We start from the raw sequence: 26,407 nt of genomic DNA, 5'->3' as shown, positions 1-26,407 counted from the left end.
TTTAAGAGAGTTTCATACGTTTTATTTGTACGAATGATACTTTTAACCGTATTTAACTTAGAAATAAAGTTTTTCATATAATAATATACTTAAAATCTTCCTATTTTTTGTACAGCTATAAAACAAACATAAGCATTACTACATGAATGCCGTCCAACCTAGGAATTGTTATTTGTATCGATTCTGTGATGTAAAAATATAGACAATAATTGATTCCAACCTCTTTGCTGGATAACGTAACTAAAGGAAAAACCTTGAACCGCGATTAACATCAAGAAAGGATTATCTTCTCTTGCCGACATGGTAATTTAAAGCCAGAAAAATTTATCAAGACTTCCATTCCCTGTTGGTATTGAAGTATTTTCTGTTCCAACCTTGTTAGTGGGTAAAAGTTCATTGATATACATTACGCCCAGCTTATAATTTGGGAGGTATTCCGACTTTCTGTACAGTGAGGATGCGCTAAATTTTCCATCCACGACGTAATTGATTCGAATGTCGGTCGCCTAGATGGCTCTTGGTCCCAGCACTGAAGCATCAATTTATACCTGTGGGAATCAAGGATAAGATAACAAGTTGTCCGAATGAATGTAGAAACATTACCTTTTTCTGCTTTAATGATCAATTTGATAAGTTTTCGCGGGGTAAAACCAAAAATCCAACTGTCAACTGTCTGTCTTTCTTCTGATCAGCCGTTATAATTATTTATTACTTATTATTAATCCAAAAGGGTTCTGGGTCTCACTTATGAATAGGCCTTTTCATAAGTGAGGCATATTCATAAGTGTGAATCTAGCTGGAACGTGATTCTACGTACAATTCTCGGCTCACGCCTGACGACCTTCGCAATTTATGACCATGCGACACGTATGTAAATACTTCTTGTCCGCTCATTCCATCGTAAGGGTTCCCCCCTGCAAAGATAAAAAATACTGCGTATTTGACTCAGAAAAAAAATACTAGTTTGTATGCATGCGAAGATGTCAGCTCCCAGAAAGCTGAAGAAGAAGATTCTGTAGAAAAGATAGTACTGAGTAATAACAGACTTGCAAATTTTCTTTTCAGTAGAGTGAAAGGTTTGAGATCAGCAGTTGATTGTGTAGTCTACACGTCCGGATTATAGTAGTTCTGAAAAGGATTGTCGTCAGTGACAATGGTTGACTTATCAACATCCTCGAATCTCCGTCACAGAGACCTCTGATGATGACTTTCGCTCGCATTGTTCTTTCCAGGACTACCCACACCTGAATGATCACAATGATACTTTCTGTTTGCAGGTTCGATACCAGCCCCCCACGATCGCACTTGAAATTCCAGTTTAACGGTCTATAATCAGCACACGGGTGATTGTCAGGCCTCCTCGACAAGAAGTGACTTAGTTAGGCTGATATCGTGTTCTCCTCAGGCTTTCTCCGCCATCTCACGGTTTTTACTCCAAAAAAAAAAATCTGACGACGTTTGAAATTGGAGTCCAAATAACCCCAAGTCCCAAAAACCTGAAAAAATTTCATTTACCAAGTGTGAATATCTCATGTAGGACGATGCCATAACTCCACCTGAAAAAAAGGAAAGACAAAAAGAAAAAAAATTATATGTATATTATATTACCGCTATCTGTCTCAGATGATTATCACTATTTTTGGTTTGCGAAGAGTCTCTTGTAATGTAGACCATCGAAAAATCTATCCCATACAAGGAACTTTTCTCGCTTTCTTACATGATCAGGTTACTGTTCAGCAGGAAACATCGGAGGGGAAACATGAAGATTTGATTTCACGCTAAAGAGACATTGAACTCTTAAAAAGGGCGCTGAGTTAATATTCCTTTGGGAAAGTGTTATCACTTTTACTTCAAGCTCATCAATCTACTTACACATCACTTTCTGTGGTAAAAACTTGTTTTGTTAGTGATTCAACTGCCATCCACTTCACTGGTACAACTCCCTATGAAATAACGAGATGAACATTTAATCACTTTCGGTATAGAGCCAGAATGAGTGTTCTGTAAGTTCAGTTGTCGATAAATTTCTAAGTTCCAAAAGTTTGAGATACTAGGATCAATGTGATCAAGTCTGAGAAGTAACGAATTTGAAAGGTCGTGGAAGGGAGGAGTGGGGAGGGGGGGAGCAGTACGCACTCTTTCGTACCTGTTAGTGGGTACATGCTTACTTACATTCGACCTCCTGACATAAATTTTATCTTTGCCAAGATCTCTTGCCATTCCAAAGTCAGTGATTTTACAGCGCAGACCCTCGCCAACCAACACGTTCCTCGCTGCTAAGTCTCGGTGAACGAACTACGAGTGAGCAAACAATTTGATAAATAATATTTCGCCCAGTGTTTAACCTCGTGTAGTAAATTTCTCAACACTATCGTTTTGAATTATCGTCATTCCTTGAGAACTGAATTTCACGAAGGTTTTCTCAATTCAGTTTGAAATGTTGTATTTTTAATTTTGACAAAGACTTGCACCTCTTATTCTTAATTCTTAACTTTGTGTTTGTCCATGTTTAGTTAGTTTCCTCTCAAGCGTTCTTAGCACGAGAATAAAATGTCTGTTAGTATGAAAGCTAGATATATAAACAAATTGAAATATCGCATATGGACGAAGTGTACACTCGAGTTTAGTATATACTAAACAGTGGATAGTGTTGAAGACGCCCTCTGATTGGCTATTCAAACTCCAAATATCCTTTGCTATTCACCTCTGAACAACTCGCGCGGGATTTGAGCCCGAAAATATCGTAATCGTTGCAGGAATAAATTAGATAAAATCATCTTTTCGTGCTATGTTATCTAAGTATTTTAGTATATACTTACACAACTTTTCACCTTAGTGGCCGTGGATAGATATTTAATCGTTAAATATATCGCTGAGCAATTGTTAAATATATCACGTGTGATGAAAATGGAACAGATTAAGTGAAATACCACACCTGATGAGCAGATATGAACGCCATTCCCCGTGCAATATCACAAGCGAATTTGTAAAGTTGTCCTGTTGGTATTTTCAATGAAGTTTCTGCGCATTCAACGTCGTAGTAGTCATCTGTCTCGCCTCTACTTTTCTTTAGATATCCAAGGAGATCACCATGAGGGACAAACTCCAGAATAACAAGAGGCGGCCCTGAATATGCAAAGAAAATGAATCCTTGGAGTCGAAGTTATACAATGGCATTCTGACGCAGAGAAAGATCGATTATTTTCCTACTCTAGCCATCAAATAACTGCATTTAGCCGCTAATACAATTTATTTTTTTATTTCCGATCAGCTCTGGTTTTTGAAACAACAATTTCTGAAGTAAAAGCGACTGTCCCAGTCTCCTCGTCCCGTCGAAGAACGCAATCGGGGTGTGATTATGAAAAAACCAACAAACAAACATACAAACAAGCAACAATAGCAAACAAAGAAATCAAATCTCTTCAGGGTGCATGTTTTTCAGTTTTGATATAACAAAGACAGACTTTTCCCTTCCCGACTATATCTTTACTTCTCGCATATAGGATAGAAATAATCCGACTCACTAAATTCACGCCCTCCTTTACATCGGAGTATGTCTTTTGTCAAGCAGCCCAACAATTGTATCACGTTAGGATGGGGTTTAAGTTTCTTCAACAAGTCCAGCTCTGACAACAAATCCATTCGATCCGACTTCGAGGAATTTTCTGCAACAGCGAATGTCACGAGAACTTTAGTTACAGTATTTCTAACTTAATCTTGTTCATTCGCTCCTTCAGAAAACTTGGTCCAAAGAATTTTTCTTTTCAAAGTTTTTGTTTTGAGGATTTTACTACGTAGCTTATCCTTACACAAAAATGAAGAGTTTTTCTGATTGAGTTGCGACTTCCTCAATAACTTATTGATACGACACAAAACTCTTTCCTTCTTTTTGAAGAAGTACTGCTTGCTTTACAATGTGCCTTTATCAATTCTTGTTACTGGTGATCCAGCAGCACATGCTACTAATTCCTCACTCATTAGAGAACGAAGATGAATCTTAAATTTTAAGCACTTTTAATGTAACATTACCTCTTTGGTTTTAAATTATAACGTGTTTTTTGTGTGTGTAAGAGATAGCGAAATTAGAAGCTGCATGATCATGTGATGTTTCCCAGTCCTAGATTAGTTATCTCAAAGAAAATATCATTTACGAATCTAAGATTTTTAGCAGTGCATGCAAACACCTCTGAGAGAATTATATGAGGTATTAGATTTAGTGCTCCGTCCTTTCGCCTTAAAAGCTGTCGATAGTCAGGACGGATTTATAGGCATTTTTATATTTTGTTAGCAGTAGCACGTACCCTTTAGCATTTTAACAGCTGCAATAGACCAGCCTTGAGTATTACGCACATCCAATACAGCACCTTCCCACACTTGACCGAATGTTCCACCGCCGATCCTTTTAAATAGTCTCAAGCGTTTGCCGGGCACTTCCCAGTTGGTGTTGTTCTGCACTTTCGTGTATGGTGACTCCCTCCTGGAAGTAGAAGGTAAAACTGATTGTGGATAACTTGGGCTCTCATACGGGGTTGCTGCACATCTATCATTCAGATAACTGTGTTCTCCTTGTAGAACTCTTGGATGAGGAGTGCAGAACCTTGATTGGTTAACTCGTTCGACATCTGCTTGTTGTTGAACCCCTTGCCTGCGCGAATTTGACGTCATTCCTGCAAACGTGGACAATTTTCCTCTGGGCTTAGGTACAGGACGACCTTGAGGCAAGGTTTGTATCTTTCCACGACAACATCGGGAGCTATTTCCGTTTTGAAACGCAGCTTGTAAGTGTAAGTGCTCCACTGGTTGCAGGTAATCTTCCGAATGATTCACTCCTTGAGTTGTGTTATTTGGAGGTTTGTTCTCTCTGAACGTGTCAGGACGTCGGACTGTTTCCTCTTGAACTTGGACAATGTTTTCATTCCCTGCATTTGGAGCTGCTGCAACTTGGGCGTTCACTTCAGTGGAGTTGTGCAACGCCTCATAATTTTCACGTGAAGAACACGTCGTAAAAGACATGACCTGCTGACCACATGAGCATGCAGCAGCAACGGAGCTCATCTCAGGTCTCTCTCTTGTTTCATCCCCAGTGTTAGCCACTATTGCTGATACTGGTTGTTCTCTCGTCAACGAGGATTGTGAAAGACCCAGTGAAGTCAACACTGTCGTCACTGGTTCTCTTTCTGAAGAACTCTCATAATTTTCACGTGAGGAAAACGTCGTTAAGGACATGACCTGCTGACCAGAGGAGCATGCAGCAGCAACGGAGCTCATCTCGGGCGTCTCTCCTGTTCCTTCCTCAGTGTTAGCCACTATTGCTGATACTGGTTGTTCTCTCGTCAGCGAGGATTGTGAAAGTCCCAGTGAAGTCACCACTGTCGTCACTGGCTCTGTTTTTGTAGAACTCTCATGAGCCTGCAAACAAATCATTTAATAAATTGGTTTTGTTAGAGGTTAGATACTTAGGTCTCTGGAGGCGATGAGGTTACGTCAAGGGTAAAAGAGAATATTTCAGTAAGGCAATTCTTATTCTTCAATTTTTCAGGACTGGGTGGTACTTGTGGTGAGTCGATCAATGTATGAATCGGTTTTTGTTCTTGGCATGAACTGAATTTCAGGATGCCATTCCAACAAAGCTGACCTTAATCTCTTCATGGTGGCTAATTCGCATTATCAACTCAGGTGACTAAACCAAACTATCATGAAGCATTCGACCTTTTTGTGGCAATGAGAACAACTGGAAATAGTAATAGTGAAGCAATCTTTGGATTAAATCAACGGTAGCTTATAACTCTTCACCGTAGTAGATAACGTTTTGTGGTAGATGAATGCTGGTGGTGGATGTTTACCAAGCCCCGAAGCGGCGAGGTAATTATCCTCGTTAACCACCCACTCTGAGGTGGATAGTTGTTTAAGTAAATACTAAATAGCACAAAAAGATGATCTTAACTTATTTATTCCTTTAACGATTACGATATTTTGGACCTAAATCCCCCTGCGAGTTGCTCAGAGGTGAATAGCAAGGGATGTTCGGCGTTTAAGTGGCCAATCAGAGCGCGCCTTGAATGCCTTGAGCTGTTTCAGTATACACTAAAAGAGACCATAAAGATTATTCTTTCCCCACCTGTTCAAAGGCAGAATTTACTCGTAAATTTGAAAACAATGTGGTTAACCTGAAAAAGCAATCCATATCAAATTATGAAAATCTATATTTTTGTTGTTTATCAACTCATCGACCGGACGTAACTTTTGGTTCAATTCGAGTACTTATCCTAATCAATGAAAAAATAACATTGATTGATACAGTGTTTAATCATAACCACTACAATTTCCTCAAATGTGATTGGTGCATCAGCTGCTTCATTTTTCACTTATCATTATGTACAGTTGTAATCGGACAGTGTAATCGGATAGTTGGCTGTAATCGGACACCTGTAATCGGACAGTTGAAGCAGCTAGTTATACTAGGTCCAGTCAGCTAAATCCACCAATCACAGAATTGATCACAATAACCATAGCAACAACCACTTATCCAAAGAAAAACGAGGCAATTTCCAAAATGGAGGAATATTTAACTAAAGACACTGTCTCCACTGGAGATATTTGTTGAAGGTGTATTTTTTTTCGGAAATTGAAATTGAAAATTAATTGATAACAGGATTTCTTGTCGTCCAATTCTGTCAGTAATCATACTCGTGATGAACCAATCGGACTCCGCTTCGCGGTCGTCCGATTTTGTTAATCACTCGTATGATTACAGACCGAATTGGACTCCATACGGTCCTATTACCATTATTAATACATATATTTTTTTATGTCTAGCTCGATGAACTTCAACTTTTTCAAGCGAATCTACAAAATTAAAAAAAGCTGAATATCATATGATTAAATATGATTAAATTTCTTCAGTTTCCCGTTGATAGGAGACAGAAAGATATTGAAATAATGCCTCGTAAAGATTAATTCGCCACTGAATACTTACCCTCCGTTCCACAAATCTTGGGGTCCTATGGAGTTTTGGAGAGAAAAATAGAAAAATTGTTACTCTTTTTAACGAAGATTTTTCGTTCCCTTTGACGCTAACATGATTTCACGTCTTCAAAAGACTGAAAGCTTTATCCTCGTCTTCTTCATCATTGATGGTTGAGCTATCTGTAACTGATTTATAAGGCATACATTGTTTAAAAAATATCTAAATTGTAATGGTTTACTTCACTCTGCTCTGTGATTGTTCTAAAATAACTCCCCAACCGATCAGATGCAAAACTAAAATCAATGGCGGCTCGAATGAATTGTGTTTTCTTGCTGTAGAGGCAATTTGCCTGTTTTTGTTTTGAACTTTAGGTGACTCCATTTCATATGAATACAAAATTATCCTTTTTCCTGATTAGCCTCTGTTATAACATGTATTACAGCTTTTGTCTTACAACATTCAATCAAAGGGCACGCTTTAAGTTACTTACTTTGACCATCTTCTTTGTCTTGGATAATTTTCCGCAGAACCACAATTGCAATTAACATTAAAATTATGATGCCCACTACTATTAAAATGATGAAATCAATTTTCCGCGAGGAATCGACGTCTGTTTGTCCGCTGCTGGAGAATGGAGTCAGTGTAGTCTCAGTCTCTGTCGAATGAAATTTAAAACAGTTAACATCTGGGAAATGGGGTGAAGTTTTGATTGGTTCACTAGATTGGCATGTCCATGGTTTTGAGCCAAACCGCGGTCATTACTTTGTGCCTCTTCCCCTCCCCAGCTTTATGCTCTTGGCCAAGAAGATTCAGTCACGTAGTCTCTCTCTACATTCACCTACAAAACAACCCAATTTCTGGGCTTTAAAGTCATTCATGTTTATGTGGCATTTTGTCTACGATAACCATGAAACGTTCAGGTACACAATTACGCCTATGAGCAAAATTGAGTCTAGTGGCAGCCACCATGTACCTGCAAACTTTTATGTGACCTATTGACCGAAAATAAACTGACTAAGATGAAACATATAGGGCAGTAGTGATGATTTTTTTTTTACCCATTTTCTTACCTGTCGGAACCATGTTTTCTGTTGGAACTGTTTCGCGAGATATGACGCGATATCCTTGTGAAACTTTGTTTTTAAAGTCGGTGGATATGTTCAGCATTTTGTCTCTGTCCAACATACTGTCTCCACATTTGTTCCAAGCTTTCACCACGAACGAGTAAGATGTATTATCCTCAAGTCCAAAGTGAAATATGTTTCTTGTAACATTTTCCAGTTGCCATGATTCTTCACTATCACGTTTTTGCCAAACTGTATACGTCATCTGCAGCTCTCCTTCACTTTCAACCGCTGACCATCGTAGCGTCCAGTTGGGACTGGTCACTATTTTGTCTGAATTCAGTATAGTTGGGCTTTCCGGAAGTACTGTTTCAAGCAGGAAAATTAGTTTTTTAAGAGGAATTCCAGGGGAAATAGAATGAAGGGCAACGGTGAAAGGTGTATTCATTAGCTCGTCAGGTAATCAATGAGAAGGAATTTTAGGATCCATATTTGAGCATTGAACGCAATGCAAAACTGACATAACAAGAATGATTTATGGGGAAATTCTTTGACTATCTATGTGATCTGCTAGAAGGACCAACGAGACCAGTGGTAGTCGGTTTGCCTTGCGTTAAAGGGGGTAAGTTCCTAAAGAAATTGTAGTGCTGCGTCAGTTAGGGATTTGACAATATAATTTGGTTTCATCAATTGAATTGATAATGCCGTATTAATTGGCCATCGTATATGGAGTTTCTGAAGCTGACCTTTCGAGAGTCAGAACGAAGGGCTCTGACGAAGGGCTAACGCTCGGAGCTTCATCCTAAGGTGATTCCTCAGTATTGCACTGCGCATCCTGTATTGCGCATAAGAATCATGTAATTAGGGGAATGAGCGCGCGCGCATTCCGAGAACACGGTATATTTAAAGAGGTACGATGGTCTTCAGCTCTTGAATGAGGAAGGTGACCTATATTTTTATTGCATAATTTTGATGAAAAAATTATCCCCTTTAAATTAGGGAAATTAAAAAAAAAACTTCGAACGGAAAAAAGATAAAGCTAAAAGCGTGCTCGAAGCCCAATACAAATCATGAACTCGAAAGGAACGACTCGTGGAACGTTTTGAGTCAATATCGTTTAAATTTGCGTGATTTTCTCACAAATTATGAACCAAATTGTTCCATACGCTTGAGAATTTCTACCTATCAAGTTTTTTTTCACGTGTCACTTTGAAAACCCTTCCTTCCAGCTGCACCATATATACCATAAACCTGTGAAATGACGCGTGTGATTAGTGCCAGTACCTGACGCATATATCTCCTAAACAAGCACGGTGACTTATCTAAAGTTTAAAAAAATTGTGCGATAATTTTTTTTATTGAGGAATCACCTTAAGAAACTTTGTCTGGCAAGCGTATGGGAAACCATTTACCTAGTAGGATAACAGTCCTAGTATCTTCTCCGGCGGTGTTTTTAGCGACAGAAACGTAATCGCCGCAGTCCTCAGCTGTAATATTTCTTAGGGTCAATATGGCTTTAGAAGTACCGTTGACTAATACTTTGTCATTTCTTTTCCACATTACTTGAACAGGAGACAAGCCTTGGGCAATACATGTAAGGTTCACGTTCTGTCCTTTCCTGAGCGGCGCTGGTTTACTGACGTTCGTGATTCTCGGTAGATCAGGCATGGCTGCAAACAAATTTATCTGGATCAATCGTACTGTAACTAAATGTAACTAGAAATAACCTTTATCGATTTATTTTGATAATTCAGAGACCCCTCCGGTCAAGGAACTCTAACTTTGATCCCGACAGAACAAAACAATGACCCTCTAACCTTATCAATTGGTGCCTTCATTGAAGAGACATGCATGTACCTCTTTTCAGCGGACTCCGTCTTATAACCTACAGATGAACCATAATGACAGCAACCGAAAGTATCATTTTGAGTTAGTGCCAACATACTCCGAGTTGTCTTCAACGATATTACTTACTAACTTGAAGCTGAACTGTGTCGGTCAACGGGGTATGCTGGAGACCATATTCCACCACAATTCCATACTTCTTGCTATCTTTTAGTTTTACATTGTACAGTTCAAACACTGCGATAGAGGATGTCAAATTTCCTGCCCAACCCACAGATGACTTATATGAAGACCTCGTTGAGGCAAAACCAGTTGAGTTGACAGCTATCAACTTTGTTTTCAGGAAGCCAGGACTCTTCCAAATACCAAACACCACTTCGAAAAGACTATTCTTTAGATCTCCTGAATTGTAATGCCACTTTAATGACACAGTGTGGCCGGTGAAGGCTTTTGTTGGCTTTTCTGGAGCAGAGATTATACTTGGATAAACTATAGCTTGAATGGATCCTGTAAATGATATTGCAAGGCATCGGTCATTATTTATCGCAAGGGGGAAAGGGAAGGGAAAATTTTGGTTGCGTTACAATAAAATCTACCTGATCCCCCATAAAGGCTCTGTAGCATCCTTATAATTCCCCCTCAATGATTTTGATTGAGTCAATGATTCTGGATGATTGTCTAATACTGGTAATATTTTTTAGGTATATTTCTAGGTTGAAGATCTTTCGGGCTCAGCAATTGATTATTAGTTGATCTGCTATTTAACAATTAAATATAAATTGGGAAATGACAATTATTTTATTGGCTTTTGCCTTTTTGGACAAAGAGTTTTTCATGTGATACGTCTAATATTAAGCCGGAACGCATAAAAAGACAAACTACGAGAGACGAATAATTCATAGTATTATGGGCGGCCAAATTAAAACGAACAGTCGCCGTGGTCAATGAAGTCTCGGCCGTGTTGGAAGTTGTGAAATTGTCTTCTGGCAAAGGAAAAGAAAAAGAAGTCGCTACGAAGACCATGATTTCAAAAAGAAACAGAAACGAGCATGATGTCCTGGGGAGTTAAGAAACAGAAAATGGATGATGAATAAATACGAAATCTGAGATGAACCTTCTCTCAAAGAAAGACTGAGGGTATCACAAAACAATTGAATTTCTTCTGAGTGACTTTAAAGACCAATCGTGAAGGAGCCCATTTACTTCAAGCACATAACTGTGGCTCTTTTTCTAATTATACACGACCTCATTTTAAAACGTGCTTTGCCCGCCTTTAAACAAAGAGATTCATTATGCGTTCATATGGACTAACCTTGTACTGCATCTTCAAGATGTATTAAACGCGTAATGCAGGTCTCTCCTTCAAAGAGCCGCATTATGCGTTCAGATGAACTACCTTTCTACTCTGTAGAAGCATGACATATTTGCAAATACTATTATTTCCCCAAGTTCTTTTAGAGGAATAATACGTCTTGAGTATAAAACGGCCATCGATCCATAAGGAAATGGAAAGTGATAAGTGCGCAATTCTATCAACATTTCTGAGTAGTAATGCTCGATTAACTCCCGATTTCCTAGAAATGAAGAGGTGAAGTTCAGGGTGAACTTAAGCTATTTCGCATCCGTTGGATACCTTGCTTAGTTATAAAATAAAAAATGGTTTCAAGTTTGAAAACCACCTTTCTGTTGTAAAGCTAGGAAATTTGTCGCGAACATGGACCAGTCGACATAACTTTCTTTGTTTACTGAATTTTGTACCCAAAGGTCACTTTCAGTTAGTAAACGGATGTTCAGACATAATATTTCCATACAGCAAAATGCTTTTACTAAATATCTATTTGTCTAAACAGAAATGTTTTGATTCAAACGGTATAGTCACAACATACAATTTAAACATTATGGAGCGGAAGAGCACTTAATTCGTAATCTGACATCTCACGACAAGCTCATTACATGGTAAGCAGTGGCACTAGACTGTGTAGAAACTCGAAACTCCGCTTTCAAAATCTCGAGACCCAAACTTTCGCAAGGGTTTGCGAATGCTCTCGCTCTCCTCAGTTGCTCAAAGCATCATAAAACCACTATTCGTCGATTAATTTCAAGCCTTTTTCTCGGATTATAGTCCTTTGATTCTCAGCTCCTTTGCCAGGATTCCCCGATGTGGTTGGAGGCCTGAGTCAGAGGCTTAATTCACCTCAAGATATCTCATTTAATGCACATTCTGTCCTCTTGTTGTTATACTTTTTCTTGTGAATAAGCTAAGTTCAGCTAGAGTCATGTTCCTTGATATATTATCTGCTAGGCTGATACCTGATAAGTTTACCTATTCACGTTACTTATTAACCAGATAACATGTTGTTGTTGTTAAGGAAAGTAAAGTGTAAAGGACTCCTTATGATGAGTCGGATTAATTACGCGCGAATGCAGGAAGATAACACACGACACTTCCTTTTCTGGTTATTTGTTATCGACGACTCTTTGAAAGATACTGCATTATACACTTAAATATGTTGTTGTTGATTTTTTTGTTGATAATTTCCCTCTCCTGTCTTAAATACTGCTTCGGCATACTTGCATTTACATTTCGATTTACTGAATTTCATGTATACAAAGTGAAAGAGGAAGCTGCACTTGATGGCTAGATGCAGTGTGAAAAATGCGCTTGGACCTTACTAAATACTTTACAATTAGGAATTGCTCTTGTGCTGAATGCTTGAGGAACTTGTTATCGGTTAATGGTACACAAAATTGAAAATATCAAATTGCGTAGTTGGGATAGCTTAACTACAGATCGAAACCACATGATTTTGGTAATGAGGTCGCTTTCAATAAACAAATTAATTCCATTGAATGAATGCAAACTAGGTTACTATATCATACACTTACGCATACCTGTTGCTGCAAAAATACAGGAGACAAAAAGAACTTCTTTCGGCCATCGGTGCATTTTGTTCATGCAGCCGTCAGTGAGTTTATCGGGTGCTTCTTGGTGCAAGTCTTGATTATCCGGCACAAACAGTTACTCTTTGTTACCGAGCTCTTAGCTTAAACGGTCAATAAGTCTGAGATATACTTGATAGGCAAGGAAGTAATGACTTATCTAAACTGTTTAAGTGTTGTTTTGACGTCTTGAAGCATTTACCTTGGCGAACATGATCGAAAATGGAGCAGAAATGAGTGGGTAGAGTGTTTCGAGGAAAAGAAGAACGACTCGAGGCGGTTCTATGAACTTTTGTCCCGTTTACATTTCAGCAGAAAGTCAATTAGCCATTCGACCGGGTTATTTTGGTATACCCTCTAAGCCATATTGACGTAAAGATTTATATTTGTTCTCAGACTATCATATTTTTCTTAGAATTGTGATGGAAATCGTTGGTCACGCCTTTGAATCAGTCAACTGAAGGAGTGTTTTACATTGTTTTGCTGTATGATATTTGCATTGGCTTAAGTTCAAAATTTAGTAAAGTGAAAGTAACACACTGTCTAGCAGCAAAGTCACTCAATTAAAGGAAGTTACAGCCTTCAAGCTGCCACCATTTTCTTTTTACAGTGTTCCAGTGATATGGAAACATGACTTAACACACAAAAATCTTTATATAACAAGCAGGTCAATTGTATAAGGGGAAGCAGTCCTGATTTCAGTTTCCGGCCTGAGTGAATAAGCATAGTTTCGTAAACAACTGTATCAGTTTCCTAACAAGGCAATGATCACGGTTCATTTTTTTAACAATGAAACTTCTTCGAGGATTTTTTCTTACCGATCGATGCACATGACCCGCATGTGTTTTACTGTCATCAATAATATTGGGCAGTATAATATTATAACCGTCAATTTCAGCAAAATTCAGGAGTAAGTATCGGCAAATCCCAGTAAAGATTTCTTTAAAATTCGTATGAAGTCGAAATTCATTTTTCTCAAGCGCCACACTTCACTAGCCTTACATGGCTTTGAATACCACTGAATCTACATAACCTGCACCGAAGAACATGTACCATCTAAAAGATAAGTCGTTAGCTTAGTTTTGGTCAATGCTACCGGTGATAATTGTCTAATATAGCTTCAGTCCATGCAGCCACCGAGTACGTCCCATCCTATACCCATACGTTTTATGCTACAAGGCCAGTCAAGGAGCCGGTTGTTTTAGGATCTTTCCTCATGACTTGAACTCTTGTAACTCACGTAATCCTTCATGTAGCTCGGTGCAAGTCCACTCAGAGCCTTAGAATAATGTCTTGATCATGTTGATTTGCTTTTGTCAGCGTGCGATTCTTAGAATCTCGTGTTATTAACTAATTATCTTAAAATATATTGATTAGGATCATTGTTTTATGTTATGCAACTTTTGCAATATCAGAGCACGACTATATGAAAGTATAGGTCCTAAAGTAACACCTTTTTATGACTAATTGATCGATTGACAAGCGGTGGATGCATCAGATGCTGGTCCTGACGACAGGCTTTAGAATGGAAACGACCCCTTAAGCCGTTTGAAGCCCATCTGCTCAGTCATGCATATCACGTGAATTCTCGGAATCATAGGAAGCTTTTGACTCTGCAAATGCTATGCAGTGTTCATTGAAAAATCATCACTTCATTCAAATTTCTGAATCGTAAAGATAAGGTTGCTGTTGGCTTGTGCATTTTCGAGTTTTTTTTGGCTTAGTTTCTGGAGAAGGAACGACTAAGCTTGAATACCCAAGGATATTCAAAGCAGAGCAACATTTGTTTATCGTAACGATGAAAGCATTTAAACTTTCGATCCTTTTACGTTGTGATTCAGTACCTCACAGGTAAGTTTAATATCAGATCTGTCGTTGTTGTGTTGGGAATTTGAATGCTATTGAAAATATTATCCACCCTACGTTATACTTTGTACTAACCGAGCATTTTGGCGGCGATCATTTTTACAAGGAAACTGAAAAACACAAAATCTACAGTTTTCGATATTCTAAAGTTGATTGCGGAGCTAGAGATTCAATATCCTTAAAAGACCTCGTTAAACTGTAATTTAAAATCTCCCCCTCCTTAGACACAAGCGACCTAGTGAAATTGAAGGGCATAACACGGCACCTTTTTCGCTTTTAACACGACGCCGGTTTACTAGTAAACCACATGTGTAAACTAAATGGCTTTAGCGAAGAAATCCTAAAGCGAATGTCGCTTCATGCAGAAGCGAACACCCCTTCTATTATTGTTTTATATTTTCGGCCAATAGTTTCTTTTTTAGTACGCCGTAAAAGGGCGATATAAGTGTTTTCGAAGTACTCTACAAGAACCAAAACAAATTCTGGTTTCTGAATACAGTCAATGATTTTAATTTCGTATGCATTAATTCCAAGAAAGCGCTATCGTAAACAATTGATATACCTGAAGCGACTGGATCACTGCAGACGAATATAATGAGGTTCAGATTCCTAGAAAATTTTGAGTGTCGCATAAATGCTGCTGATATAACCGTACCTCTTTCCTTCTTACAACAAGATATCATTTTAAAACGTGCGTTATCTGTTGCCCGACGAAAGATGCATTATACGTTCATATGAACCACCTTTGTAGTGCTTAGAAGCATAAAATATTTTCAAATACTATTATTTGCCCAAGTTATTTTAGTTATTTTCGATCCATAAGAAAATGGAAAAGGATAAGTGCGAAATTTTATCAATATTTCTAAGTAGTAACGCTTGACTGACTCTAGATTTCCTAGAAATGAAGAGGTTCAGTTTAAGGTGAACTAAAGCTATATTTCGGATCTTTTTGTTGCCTTTCTTGGCTATAAGATAGGAAAATTGTGTCAAGTTTGAAAGCCATCTTTCTGTTGTAAAGCCAGGAAATTTGCAGGGAACATGGATCAGTCACGACATAATTTTCTTCGTTTACTGAATTTTGTACCGAAAGGTCACTTTCACTTAGTTAGTCGAACGGATGTTCAGAAATAATATTTCCATACAGCAAAATGCTTGTACTAAATATCTATTTGTCCTAACAGAAATGTTTTGATTCAAACGGTATAGACACAACATGCAATTTAAAAATAAATGTAGCGGAAGAGCACTTAATTCGTAATCTGATATTTCACGGAAATTACCAGGTAAACAGCGGCACTGTCTTTGTACAGAACAACAACTCGAAATACCGCTTTCAAAATCTCGAGACCCCAGCTATCGCGGGAGTTTTCGAACGCTCTCGCCCTCCTCAGTTGCTCGAAGCATCTCAAAACCACTATTATTTAATTAATTTCAAGCTCTTTTCTCGAATTATAGTCCTTTGAATCTCAACGCCTTCAGGATTCCCTGAAGTGGTTGAAGGCCTAAGTCAGGGGCTAAATTCACCTCAAGAGATCTCATTCAGTGGACATTCTGTCTTCTGGTTGTTATACATTTTCTTGTGAATAAGCTAAGTTTAGCTAAATTCATGTTGCTTGATATATCATCTGCTAGTCTGATACCTGATAAGTTTGCCTTTTCACGTTACTTATCTATTAGATAACATGTTGTAAAGGGAAGTAAAGTGAATGCATGAAGATGACATTTTGGCATTCCCTTTCTTGTTATTTGCTATTCACGACTCTTTGAAAGATAATGCATTATTTACCTAAATATGTCGTTATTGTTGATAATTTCCCTCTCCTGCTCTAAATACTGATTCGGCATACTTGCATCTACATTTCGATTTACTGAATTTCATGTATACAAAGTGAACAGGAAGCTGCTTTTGATGGCTAGATGCAGTGCGAAAAATCCGCCTCGAACTTACTAAATACATTCCCTTTTACAAGTATTAAGTGTTCTTGTGCTGAATGCTTGAGGAACCTGTTATTCAATTAATAGTGAACAAAATTGCTAATATTAGATTGCATAGATTGGATAGCTTAACTACATATCGAAACCTCATGATTTTCGGGTGAGGTCGCCTTGAAACGAATTAATTTCCTTAACTCTTAATGAATAAATACAAACTATTAGCTACTATATCATACACCTACGCGTACCTGTTACTGCAAAAAGACAAAAGACAAAAAGGACTTCTTTCGGCCATCGGTACATTTTGTTCATTCAGCCGTCAGTGAGTTTATCGGGTGCTCCTTGGTGCAAGTTCAGATTCTCCGACAAAAACAGTCACTCTTTGTTACCGAGCATTTAGCTCAAACGGTCCATCAGTCGGATATAAACTTGATAAGCAAGGAAGTGGTAGCTTATCCACACTCTTAAAGTGTTGTTTTAATGTCTTCAAACACATATGATCGCCAATGGAGCAGGTATAAGTGGGCAGAAAGGAAAGCAACCATGTTTCGAGGAAAAAAAAAGGACTTTAGACGGTTTCTCGTTTTTGGTATACCCTCTTAGCCATGTTGACCCAAAGGTTAATTTGTTTACATTTTTCTTAGAATTGTGACGGAAATCATTGGTCATGACTTTGAATCAGTCAACTGAAGCAGTGTTTTGCTCTTCGATATTTGCATTGGGTCAAGTTCCAAATTCGGTAAAGTGAAAGTAACACACTGTCTGGCAGCAAGGCCGCTTCATAAAAGGAAATTACAACCTTCAAGCTGCTACCATTTTCCTTTTACAGTGTTCCAGTGATATGGGAACACGACTTAACACACAAATATCTGTGACGAGCTGGTCAACTGGGTCAGGAGATGCAGTTCTGATTTCACTTTCCGAGCTGCGGTGAAAAAACAAAGTTTTCTATGTAGCTTTACTGTATCAGTTTCCTAAAATGGAAATGATCAAGGTTCATCCTCCAGACATGGAAGCTTTCTCATGGATATTAAATACGCTCTTCCCTTTTTCTTTTATGAGGGAATCCAAGTCAAGTCTTCCACACGCGCAAGAGTCAACGTTTTATGGCAAAGAAGTGATAACGGACTTATCGACCCTGGGCCTATATTTTCCTGCAATATATTCTCTTGATTGTTTAGAATCCACCATGATATCGGTAAGTTTCACTCAAAAATTACTCAACGTAAGGCCTTGTGGTTGTCCCCTTTTACTTTGGTTTGCCCACCTTTCATAGACTATTCAATAGCTGGCCATAACATACTTCCTGCGTTGAATAGCACTGTGTCGTGCAGATGGCAGACACTCCGTCAAAAAGAAAATAAATTTGTTCTTGTCGATGCACATGGCCTGCACGTCTTTCAGTGATATCACCTTATAAGTACAATAGAATATACACATGGCCCGCTCGTCTTTCAGTAATATCAATTTCATGAGCACAATAGAATAATATATAGATTTAGGCAAGCCTAAAAGCGGAGCTCGCATTTTTTTCCCGCACGTCTCTTCAATAAAACTAAAGCCCCCACTGTGGATAAAGTGCGTGGTAATATTAATGGATTTTCATTCGCAACTTCTCCGTGTCCGTGTAGAGGACTGATTATAAGATAGTGCCCGTGGTACAGTTAGCCGCGCATGCTAAAAGTAGTACCTTAAACGGTCGGTCGTACGGTCGTACATCCAAATTTTTTCGGCTTGATGGGTTACTACTATTTTGTAAAATTATGGGGCTACGCTCTGCGAGCTCCGCTATTATAACTGTTCAAGAGCAAAGATTTACAGAACATAGTAAAGATTTCTTGAAAATCATAACAAGAGAATCGTATAAAATCGAAATTCATTTCTCAAGCACCACGCTCAGCAGTAGCCTTCCACGAGGCTGTTAAATACCAATCTATAGAATTCAAACAGATGAAAATTGTAACAGTACGAATCAAATACTTGGTTTTCATGGTGAACGGAAGGGGATCAGTCGCCGCCAACAGAATACAAAGTGGTATATTTGGAAAATTACAGGGTAATTCAGGGTAAGTTTATAACGTAAATTGGCCACTGTAAAGAGTTAAAAGGCTGACGTTTCGAGCGTTAGCCCTTCGTCAGAGTGATTGGAGAAATTGCGGATTGTGCTTAGGGTTTATGACGCTCGAAACGTCAGCCTTTTAACACTTTACGGTGACCAATTTACGTTATCAACTTAGTAGATAATACAAAATCACCCTGTTATACTCTCCCACCGAAGCATCACCACAGTTTCTTTAGAAACTTACCTCCTTTATTTATTTAGAAAATTGACCGACCATTAACCGCCAATAAGGGGGGAGGGGGGGGGGGGAAATCTGCTTTTAAACGAATGCAAATAATTTCGCGGACACGTCATATCATCGCCAGAAATCAAGGACATTTTGGGCCCGCTAACAATTATCAGCGGTATAACGTATTACACTCCGGAACAATAGTATATCAAGAGAATTCAATAGGGCGGCGATCAGGGCTTGATCCTCAAAGAAGCGTGTTTCTTACCATGCCCAATTTGAGCACCACAGATCTTCTATTTGATGAAAAGAAAACAAAAAGAAGACCTGCTAGTACATCTTTGGGATTTTTCGAGGCAGAGCGATGACATGATGTCAGAATTTTGATTTGCTTTTATTAAATTTTCGCGCCAAGATGACTGAATTTGCATTCAACGCCTGGCATATTTTTATTCATAAAAGGACCTGAGAACTAATTTATTTACCAGCAAGAACATAAAGAAATATGGCCGACGATTCGAAGATCAGCTTTGCACGTGTTAAACCATTTCAGTCATAGTTTTCAACATGGTGTCTCGTCACTTACTCAGCATGAAAAATAAGGGATATTCTGGCGCGTTGGGAAGTTTTTTGATAGGAGGAAATGGCAATTTTTTAGGATGTTTGGACGCTTCGAACTCAGTAGCAGTCAATTCGATCGAGAGCAGTTGACTTCATCGATGCACTTTCCTGTAATAGGCGAGTGTTTGGGATGGAGAACGACGGATTTTGAAGAACTGTAGGGCGACTTAGGTCAATGGACAATGACAAAGGAACTGGCTCGGGAAGTAAGTGGTTTTTATTTATCGAGTCACTGAGAGGTTTGATGAATAGCAGAATTAGTACTGAATATGTCTCGATCGAGAGCGGACGGGACCCTGAGCTCCTGATTGTTATATTTCAGAAATTTTACAAATTTCCCTACAGGTTCTTATATTATTTGGACGCCATTATGGGCGAAATGCGCAAGCGCGGCCGCCATCTTGTCCAATATTTCTGCCAATGGTTTTTAAGAAACAACGGAAGTTTTGAACGCTATTTTTCTGAGAAATGTTTTCGAGCCAAATTTCGTTGTATGCTCGTTTTCGAACCATTTCGCCCAGATTCTAAAGAAGTGTACGACTAAGCTTGAATTACCCAGACACATCAAAAGCAGAGCAGCATTTGTTTATCTTGGCGATGAAAGCATTTCCGCCTTCGATCCTTTGTGTGGTTGTTCTGTGCCTCACAGGTAAGATTGACGTGGGTTTGATGTTATGATGTTGAAGATGTTTTTGAAAATGTTGTCTTCTTCACGTTGCTTTAGAATAACCGAACATTTGGCTAATATTCTTACGAGGAAAGTGAAAAATACAAAACTCGAAGTAGTGGACTGTGAATTGAGTGGCTCAATATCTTAAAGGAAGCTCGTCATAATGAATTTTACAATGCCCCCTCTTAGACACAAAAGATGATACAAATTGCAGGCTAATTTCGGGAAACTGTAGTAAAAGGAGAATGCGGTAATTTGGTCAAAATAGATGTAAGTTGCTGTGAGGCGGAAGTAGCGAGAGCGAAACTAACAGCAAAGCACCTTTCATGTTCGAAACGTGTCAGTTTCCCAGATTAAGCCATAACAATAGGCAAAGTTTGATATGGAGACGCGAAAACAGGTGAGTAATGAGAATTATCAAAGAAAGTGGAAAGCGACTGTCGCCATACGCGGTATTGCTCATCATTTTCAGTCGAAAGTTTCTATCGAAATACACCGTAAAAAAGCAAAAGAAACGTGCTAGAATTACTCTAAAGACATCAAAACAAATAATAGCCTCAGAACACATTCAAGGCTTTACATTTCGTATGCGTGAGAAAGGAAAGCTTTATCGTAAACAACATAGCCACTCGGAGCTAATGTATCACCGCAACCTATTAGGAAATGTCGCTTATTGGACAGTTCTTTGAATTGTCTACAGCTATTAACGTAACTCTGAATCTTGACAACGGTGGAAAATCAGGAATCCCAGAGAATGTAGCCGGAGTTGGGAATTGGAGCCGATTCGAATCGTAAAAAAAAAAAATCCTTAAGACCGCACTTTCCGAAAAATATTAATTCCTTGCTTTCTGAAATCACGAAATTTTGCCAAATGTAATAGCCCTTTGTACAAAAGTCACTGTATAAATGCGAAATTTAAAGGCAAGTCTATGAAAAAAGACCGCGAAACTCTTTGCTAGGTGCCTTTAACATGACCTAATTTACTCGAATCTAATTGAGTTAAATATCATTACGTTAACAGCTAACAGATCTTGGAAATTTAGGAATTAGACAAAAACTCGAGATTAAACAAGTGATGTAATGTTTAGTTGGCCGAGAGGCGGGAAATATTCTTATCAAATATCACAAACGTTGCGTGGTTATTAATTCGTTACGATTGCATATTTATTTCAATACACTTTTCACTGCTGATTCAGCTGCAATGTGAGTGGCTCCCGATAAAAACGTGAAGAGTATGCTGCTGCTTTTTCCTTTAAATTTGCGGCATCAAAATTAGTAATTTATTTCATGATTTCTAGGCAAAACTAGCTTTTTACACTTCTTTTCATTTCTCTGTGTAACTTGGGTCGTTATAATCGTATTTGAACCATTTCATTTGTTTTAAATTGTATCAATCAAAGCGATGAAGAAACCTCCGATACTTTGGATTTGTCATCTTGTGATTCACTTCGTTACAGGTAAGCCAAACAGTTCTTCGCGTAGGAGTTAATGAGCTCTTGGACATGATTTTATGTAGGTCAATTAACAGTCCTACCTTGGTGTCCAAAACGATCGTCGGTCAGAAACCTGAAGAACAGAAGAAGAATGCTATATTTCAAGTATTTTTCAAACCGCGTTTTATCAATAAGCAGACCAAAAGCCTTACGCAAAATGCTGAAATGACATTTAAGATTGACGATGTCTTTTTACCGACGAAATATGATAATAAATGCGAACTTCGGAGCATTAGTGTATATCACACTTCAGAAGAATTGCGAAGCGGAAGTCGATCGTTAAGAAGTGAAACTAAGCGAATAATATGCAGAGGAAATATGCTCACACGGGACAATTGAAGGCACGGCGCGCCTTTCTAAACAATATTCAAATTAGTTCAATATGGGATGAATTATTCATATTTATGTGCCATATTTTCAATTTTAACTTTACAGTTGCTACTACATAGTGTGTGGCAAACTGGTGACGCCGTTCTTCAAGATTTCGAGACAATTGTTATGAGCTATACTAAAATTGTTCTAACTAAGTGCTAGGTTTGTTAGATTATCTTGAAATCCTTGTACGAGTCTTGGTTTGTCACGTGCTGCAAGGCCACATATTTATTTTTACCCTTTGAGAGTTGTGTCCTTGATCGTTGTAGTAGGGCTTAATAATCGTACGATAATCGTCATCGCGAGTCGTGTTTGGGTTTGTCCTTGACCTTCCTTAGAGTCCTAGGCAGGGAGTTTTGTTTAGGTTTTAACTCTCTCTTGTTCTCGAAAATTGATCGTTGCTAAGTGCTTTGTTGTTCCTTCGAATGTCTTGTGAGATTGTTTTGGTTAGTGTTCTAAAAATATATTTATATTTTCTTTGCCATGGTCAGTTGTCCGTAAGCCCAAACATGCTTACCGACAAAGTAGTTAAGAGCGGGTATTTGGGGCTGAATTAGTAAAAGAGAGACAAAGTCTCGGAGAAGTTCCTGAACAAACTCCTGGGGCCTCTCACTTGCTTGGGTTGCTCAAGCTAGTTAACCCAAACAGTTCAACACAATATATTTTAAAAGAGGTTGGCTGCTCATCGTGGTTGTAAGTCATAAAAAACTGTTTAATCGTTTGTCTCACGATGAAGTCACTTGAGATGTAGATTACGACCTTTCGACTGCTCTTCATCAGGCGATGGGGTCGACTGCTCACGCGTTATCATTTGTATCACGGCGATCATCATGTGATTAGTGAATTTCGAACAGCATTGTTTCGATGAGTTCTGATTTTCCAAGAGGTCTGACTCCAAGTTGTTCCCTCGGCGGTCTGTTGTCGTAACGGTCTACTGTTGTGTTTCTTGATTGTAGGTATCCACGCTTCAGGAAATTCGATTCCGTTATCTATGTTGATGTAATCGGGGTGAAGTCTTCAAAATGAAATTTTGGAATCATTTGTTTCTTTAAGTTAAAATACATCCGTTTCTCAGAAACTGATCCCCTTTGGCAATATCATTTCTGAGAAAAAGCGGAACTGAAACTATGATTTAAGAGGTTAAATATATCACAGGCAATATCTTGACGGACCACGGTAACCTCGTTGCAGTTGAGCTAATGTACGGAGTGATTTGAATCGAGTAACTGCGTTAATTTGGAAATTTGAGGATTTGGCAGATCCTCAACTGAACAGAAGACGTGACTGTAGACCTCTGAGCAAGATTGCGTCAAAAAGAAGGATCATGCATGGAAATCAGTTACGAAATAAATTTCACTCTCCGTAACCATCCTCGCTACATTTGTGGCTCAGTCGTATCTGTTTGGTGTCCCGTCATACCAAAGTAAATCATTATAATAGGCTTTTACCGCAAAAAAATTGATATGACTAATACATTGAGAGCTACAGTTTCTCGAACTGTTTTTAAATGAGAGTTAAAAGAGTACTTTCAAGACTTCCTTAAGGAAATGAGTTCACTTCCTCAAGGAAGTGAATTTCCTTAAGGATGTGAATTCATCCAAAGGTTGCTTCTTGACGGATTGTCTGTTATCTGTACGACACAGTGCTAGTATAGTCAACCTATGAAGTATGTTATGTCAGCCACTGAGCTGTCTGTGAAAAGTGTACAATCATTAAGAGACAAAAGAAAAGAATAAGGAAACCCGCAAGGCCTTCTCTTGAGAGTGAAACTTACCGATATCATGGTGGATTCTCAAGAATCAAGAGAATATATTTTCAGTAAAAAATAGGCCCAGCGTTATTGGACCTGATAAGTCCTTTATGACTTCTTAAACGTTAAGGACCAGCCATCATTTATCACCAGGGTTAAGGAGAGGAGGATTTTTCATTATTTTCTCCGACCCCCCCCCCCTCCCCCCCTACATCCACGTTCACTAATGACTTTTGCCTTATCATGTCTATTCTAGTGTCCATTCATGCTATCGTTTATCCAAGTATGATCTCTGCTCCAAAAAGGTTCATAAACGTCCCTATTGGTGAGACTGTGTCATTTAGGTGGCACTACAATTCAGGAGATCTAAAGAATGATCTTTTCGAGGTTGTGTTTGGTATTTGGAAGAGTCCTGGCTTCCTGAAAACAAAGTTGATAGCTGTCAACTCGAGTGGTTTTGCCTCAATAAGGTCTTCATACAAGTCCTCCGTGGGTTGGACAGGAAATTTGACATCCTCTGTCGCAGTGTTTGAACTTTACAATGTAAAACTTGAAGATGGCAAGGCGTATGGAATAGTTGTAGAATACGGACTTCAGAATACCCCGTTGACCGACTCGGTCCAGCTTCAAGTTGAGTCCAGAGGTAAGTAGTATCGTTCAAGATAGCACAGAGAATATTCGTTCTGACTTAAAATTGTATTTCAGATTACAGTGATTATGGTTCATTTGTGGGTTCCACGACGAGGTTCGCAGAAAAGAGGTATATGAATGTATCTTCAATAGTGGCAACAATTGATAAGGTTGAAGGGAAATCGTTTTGTTCAGTCGGGATCAAAGTTGTAGTTCCTTGATCGGAAGGGTCCCTGAAATCGCAAGACCGCACTGGATTATCAGGAGAAATCGTCAAAAGTACTTCCAAGATCACTACGAATTGCAAGTATAATACCTTTTGCGGTAATTGCAGATTGTTGTTACTTCTTTTTCATAAATACAATTAAAACTGTTATACTGCACGAGCTCTGTTACCTTCGTGAATGGACAAAAATTACATTTAGTCACTGGAAGATTGATCTAGACAATTTTGTTCCATTCCTGATCTGCCGAGAATTGAGGTAACCAACGTCAATAAACTGCTGCTGCGTCATAGGGGTGGTAAGACATTTTTTTTTAACATACTGTTCGGAAAAAAAGAAGAAATAAATGAATACCACAAGGAAGAGTGCAGTTTAGAAGATAATGTGTTTCGGGTGCGGAGATCTGGGGTCTAGCTGTTGAACTGATTCTATGTTCTCGACTCCTTTAAACTTCTTTACTCCACCAATTGTATTTATTTTAACACTGCCATCTATTAAAGTTGATTTTGCATAAATTATTATACGCAGGTCCACCAGAAACCGCTACTCCACAAAAGACAGATGTCACCACAGCTGCGAGAGCTACAAGTACATGTGCAGGGTCTCTAGATACATCGGAAGGTAATGTTCGTATTTTTTTGGTTTGCTCCTCCTAAGTTACAGTATTTTTGCACCAGTAAGCCTGTAGGTAAATTACACAAGAATTGCAGAAGAAAACTATTTTCTTTAGTAGCTTTTTATCATCTTAACAGTAAATTTTACCCACTACAAACCTACTGGCCCCTTTTCAGGACCGGTAGCCTGAGTTTAGACTACAAGTAATTTCGCATATTACAAGTTCAAACATTTTAGTACCATCCAACATGTAAGAATGCTTTCTTTCCTATAAATTAACCTCCATACGGATCTTCATACTCATTTAGCCATCTACCCTTTTACCTTATTTGCTCATCCAACTACTAGGGTTTAATCATCAAAGTTGCTGTTTTTTATTTTTTTATTTCTGTTCTAGAGCCCGGCGTTTCAGTGCCAAGAAAATCCTCAGAAGAATTCTCCTTTAAATGGGCGGTGGCATGTGGAATCATCTTATGTGTTGTGATATCACTAATTGTAGGCTTTTTCTTTCACCATCATAGAAAAAGCCCTAAAAATGGCGCAAATAATTATAGCTGCAAGACATTTCCTGTACATGACTAACCCTTATTCATTAAAAGCAAAAAAAAATGAATTCGGCGTTTGATCCTGGGAGATTCATGCTAAGAAAATTAAAGGTCTAAACACCGTGTTACCGCTATAACAGCATCAGTTAAATGTTTAGTATGGCACGGCAGCAGATTCAAACGTCGAAGTCATTGAAATCGAACCAAACTAAGCGTGTTTGAGGTAAATATAACACCCCCAAGCTGGTAGGTTTAGTAGTTCTAAATATCTGGTTAGTAGTTCAAAACATAAGTGCGTTGAAAGGTGAACCAACTCAATGATGTAAATTACAATAATTTACAATTGATAATAAGTGTATGATGTTTCTTTCTTTCTGTTCAGTGACTCTTGAAAGTTTTCGAGCGATGATACATTTCTGAATGCTCGTGTTGCCCCTCTCTCTGATGAGTGTTTTCGTGCGATCTTACGGTCTGCGTAATCATTTCGACTTATTGAGTTACAATCTCAAAGAAAAACTCGAATTTTAACCAGAAGATTAGGGCTGGGTCGCATTCCAGGCAATTTTGCAGAAAATTGAT

The 26,407-nt window shown here is 38.5% G+C and overlaps 3 protein-coding genes across 9 annotated transcripts in view; 2 read left to right on the top strand and 1 right to left on the bottom strand.

Moving 5' to 3' along the window:
- Positions 1-18,467, bottom strand: LOC113679280 (uncharacterized). 4 transcript variants are annotated; one of them, XM_089191384.1, is made up of 16 exons: positions 12,769-13,569; positions 10,006-10,383; positions 9,849-9,916; positions 9,444-9,701; positions 8,038-8,397; positions 7,458-7,622; positions 6,977-7,001; positions 6,119-6,167; positions 4,302-5,409; positions 3,525-3,665; positions 2,936-3,126; positions 2,173-2,295; positions 1,873-1,943; positions 1,516-1,556; positions 818-914; positions 1-548 (listed from the first exon to the last, which is right to left on the bottom strand). In XM_089191384.1, exons 4-16 carry the CDS (start codon positions 9,697-9,699, stop codon positions 407-409), a joined length of 2,769 nt encoding a protein of 922 aa, XP_089047510.1. In that variant the 5' UTR covers positions 9,700-9,701; positions 9,849-9,916; positions 10,006-10,383; positions 12,769-13,569; the 3' UTR covers positions 1-406. The 4 variants fall into 4 exon arrangements, with proteins under 4 accessions (XP_089047510.1, XP_089047508.1, XP_089047509.1 ...); XM_089191382.1 differs by lacking the exons at positions 9,849-9,916; positions 12,769-13,569 and adding an exon at positions 16,866-18,467; XM_089191383.1 differs by lacking the exon at positions 9,849-9,916 and having other exon boundaries at positions 12,769-13,576.
- Positions 14,225-26,175, top strand: LOC113679282 (uncharacterized). 3 transcript variants are annotated; one of them, XM_089191396.1, is made up of 5 exons: positions 14,225-14,667; positions 24,071-24,457; positions 24,673-24,768; positions 25,197-25,289; positions 25,681-26,175. In XM_089191396.1, the coding sequence occupies exons 2-5, from the start codon at positions 24,100-24,102 to the stop codon at positions 25,863-25,865; spliced, it is 732 nt and encodes a 243-aa protein (XP_089047522.1). In that variant the 5' UTR covers positions 14,225-14,667; positions 24,071-24,099; the 3' UTR covers positions 25,866-26,175. The 3 variants fall into 3 exon arrangements, with proteins under 3 accessions (XP_089047522.1, XP_089047521.1, XP_089047523.1); XM_089191395.1 differs by lacking the exon at positions 14,225-14,667 and adding an exon at positions 20,657-21,656; XM_089191397.1 differs by lacking the exons at positions 14,225-14,667; positions 24,673-24,768 and adding an exon at positions 20,658-21,656.
- Positions 18,997-26,407, top strand: part of LOC113679288 (uncharacterized) — a 39,320-nt gene continuing 31,909 nt past the window's right edge. The window contains exon 1 of one of the 2 annotated variants that reach the window (XM_089191390.1): positions 18,997-20,178. In XM_089191390.1, the coding sequence (XP_089047516.1) occupies positions 20,127-20,178 (52 nt within the window). In that variant the 5' untranslated portion in view covers positions 18,997-20,126. The remainder of the gene's footprint in view (positions 20,179-26,407) is intronic. The other variant, XM_089191393.1, reaches the window with a different exon arrangement.

This window comes from Pocillopora damicornis, chromosome 13 (assembly GCF_964200805.1).
Source record: "Pocillopora damicornis chromosome 13, jaPocDami1.2, whole genome shotgun sequence".
Classification (NCBI taxonomy): domain Eukaryota; kingdom Metazoa; phylum Cnidaria; class Anthozoa; order Scleractinia; family Pocilloporidae; genus Pocillopora; species Pocillopora damicornis.
This window is presented reverse-complemented; position numbering and strand designations above follow the sequence as displayed.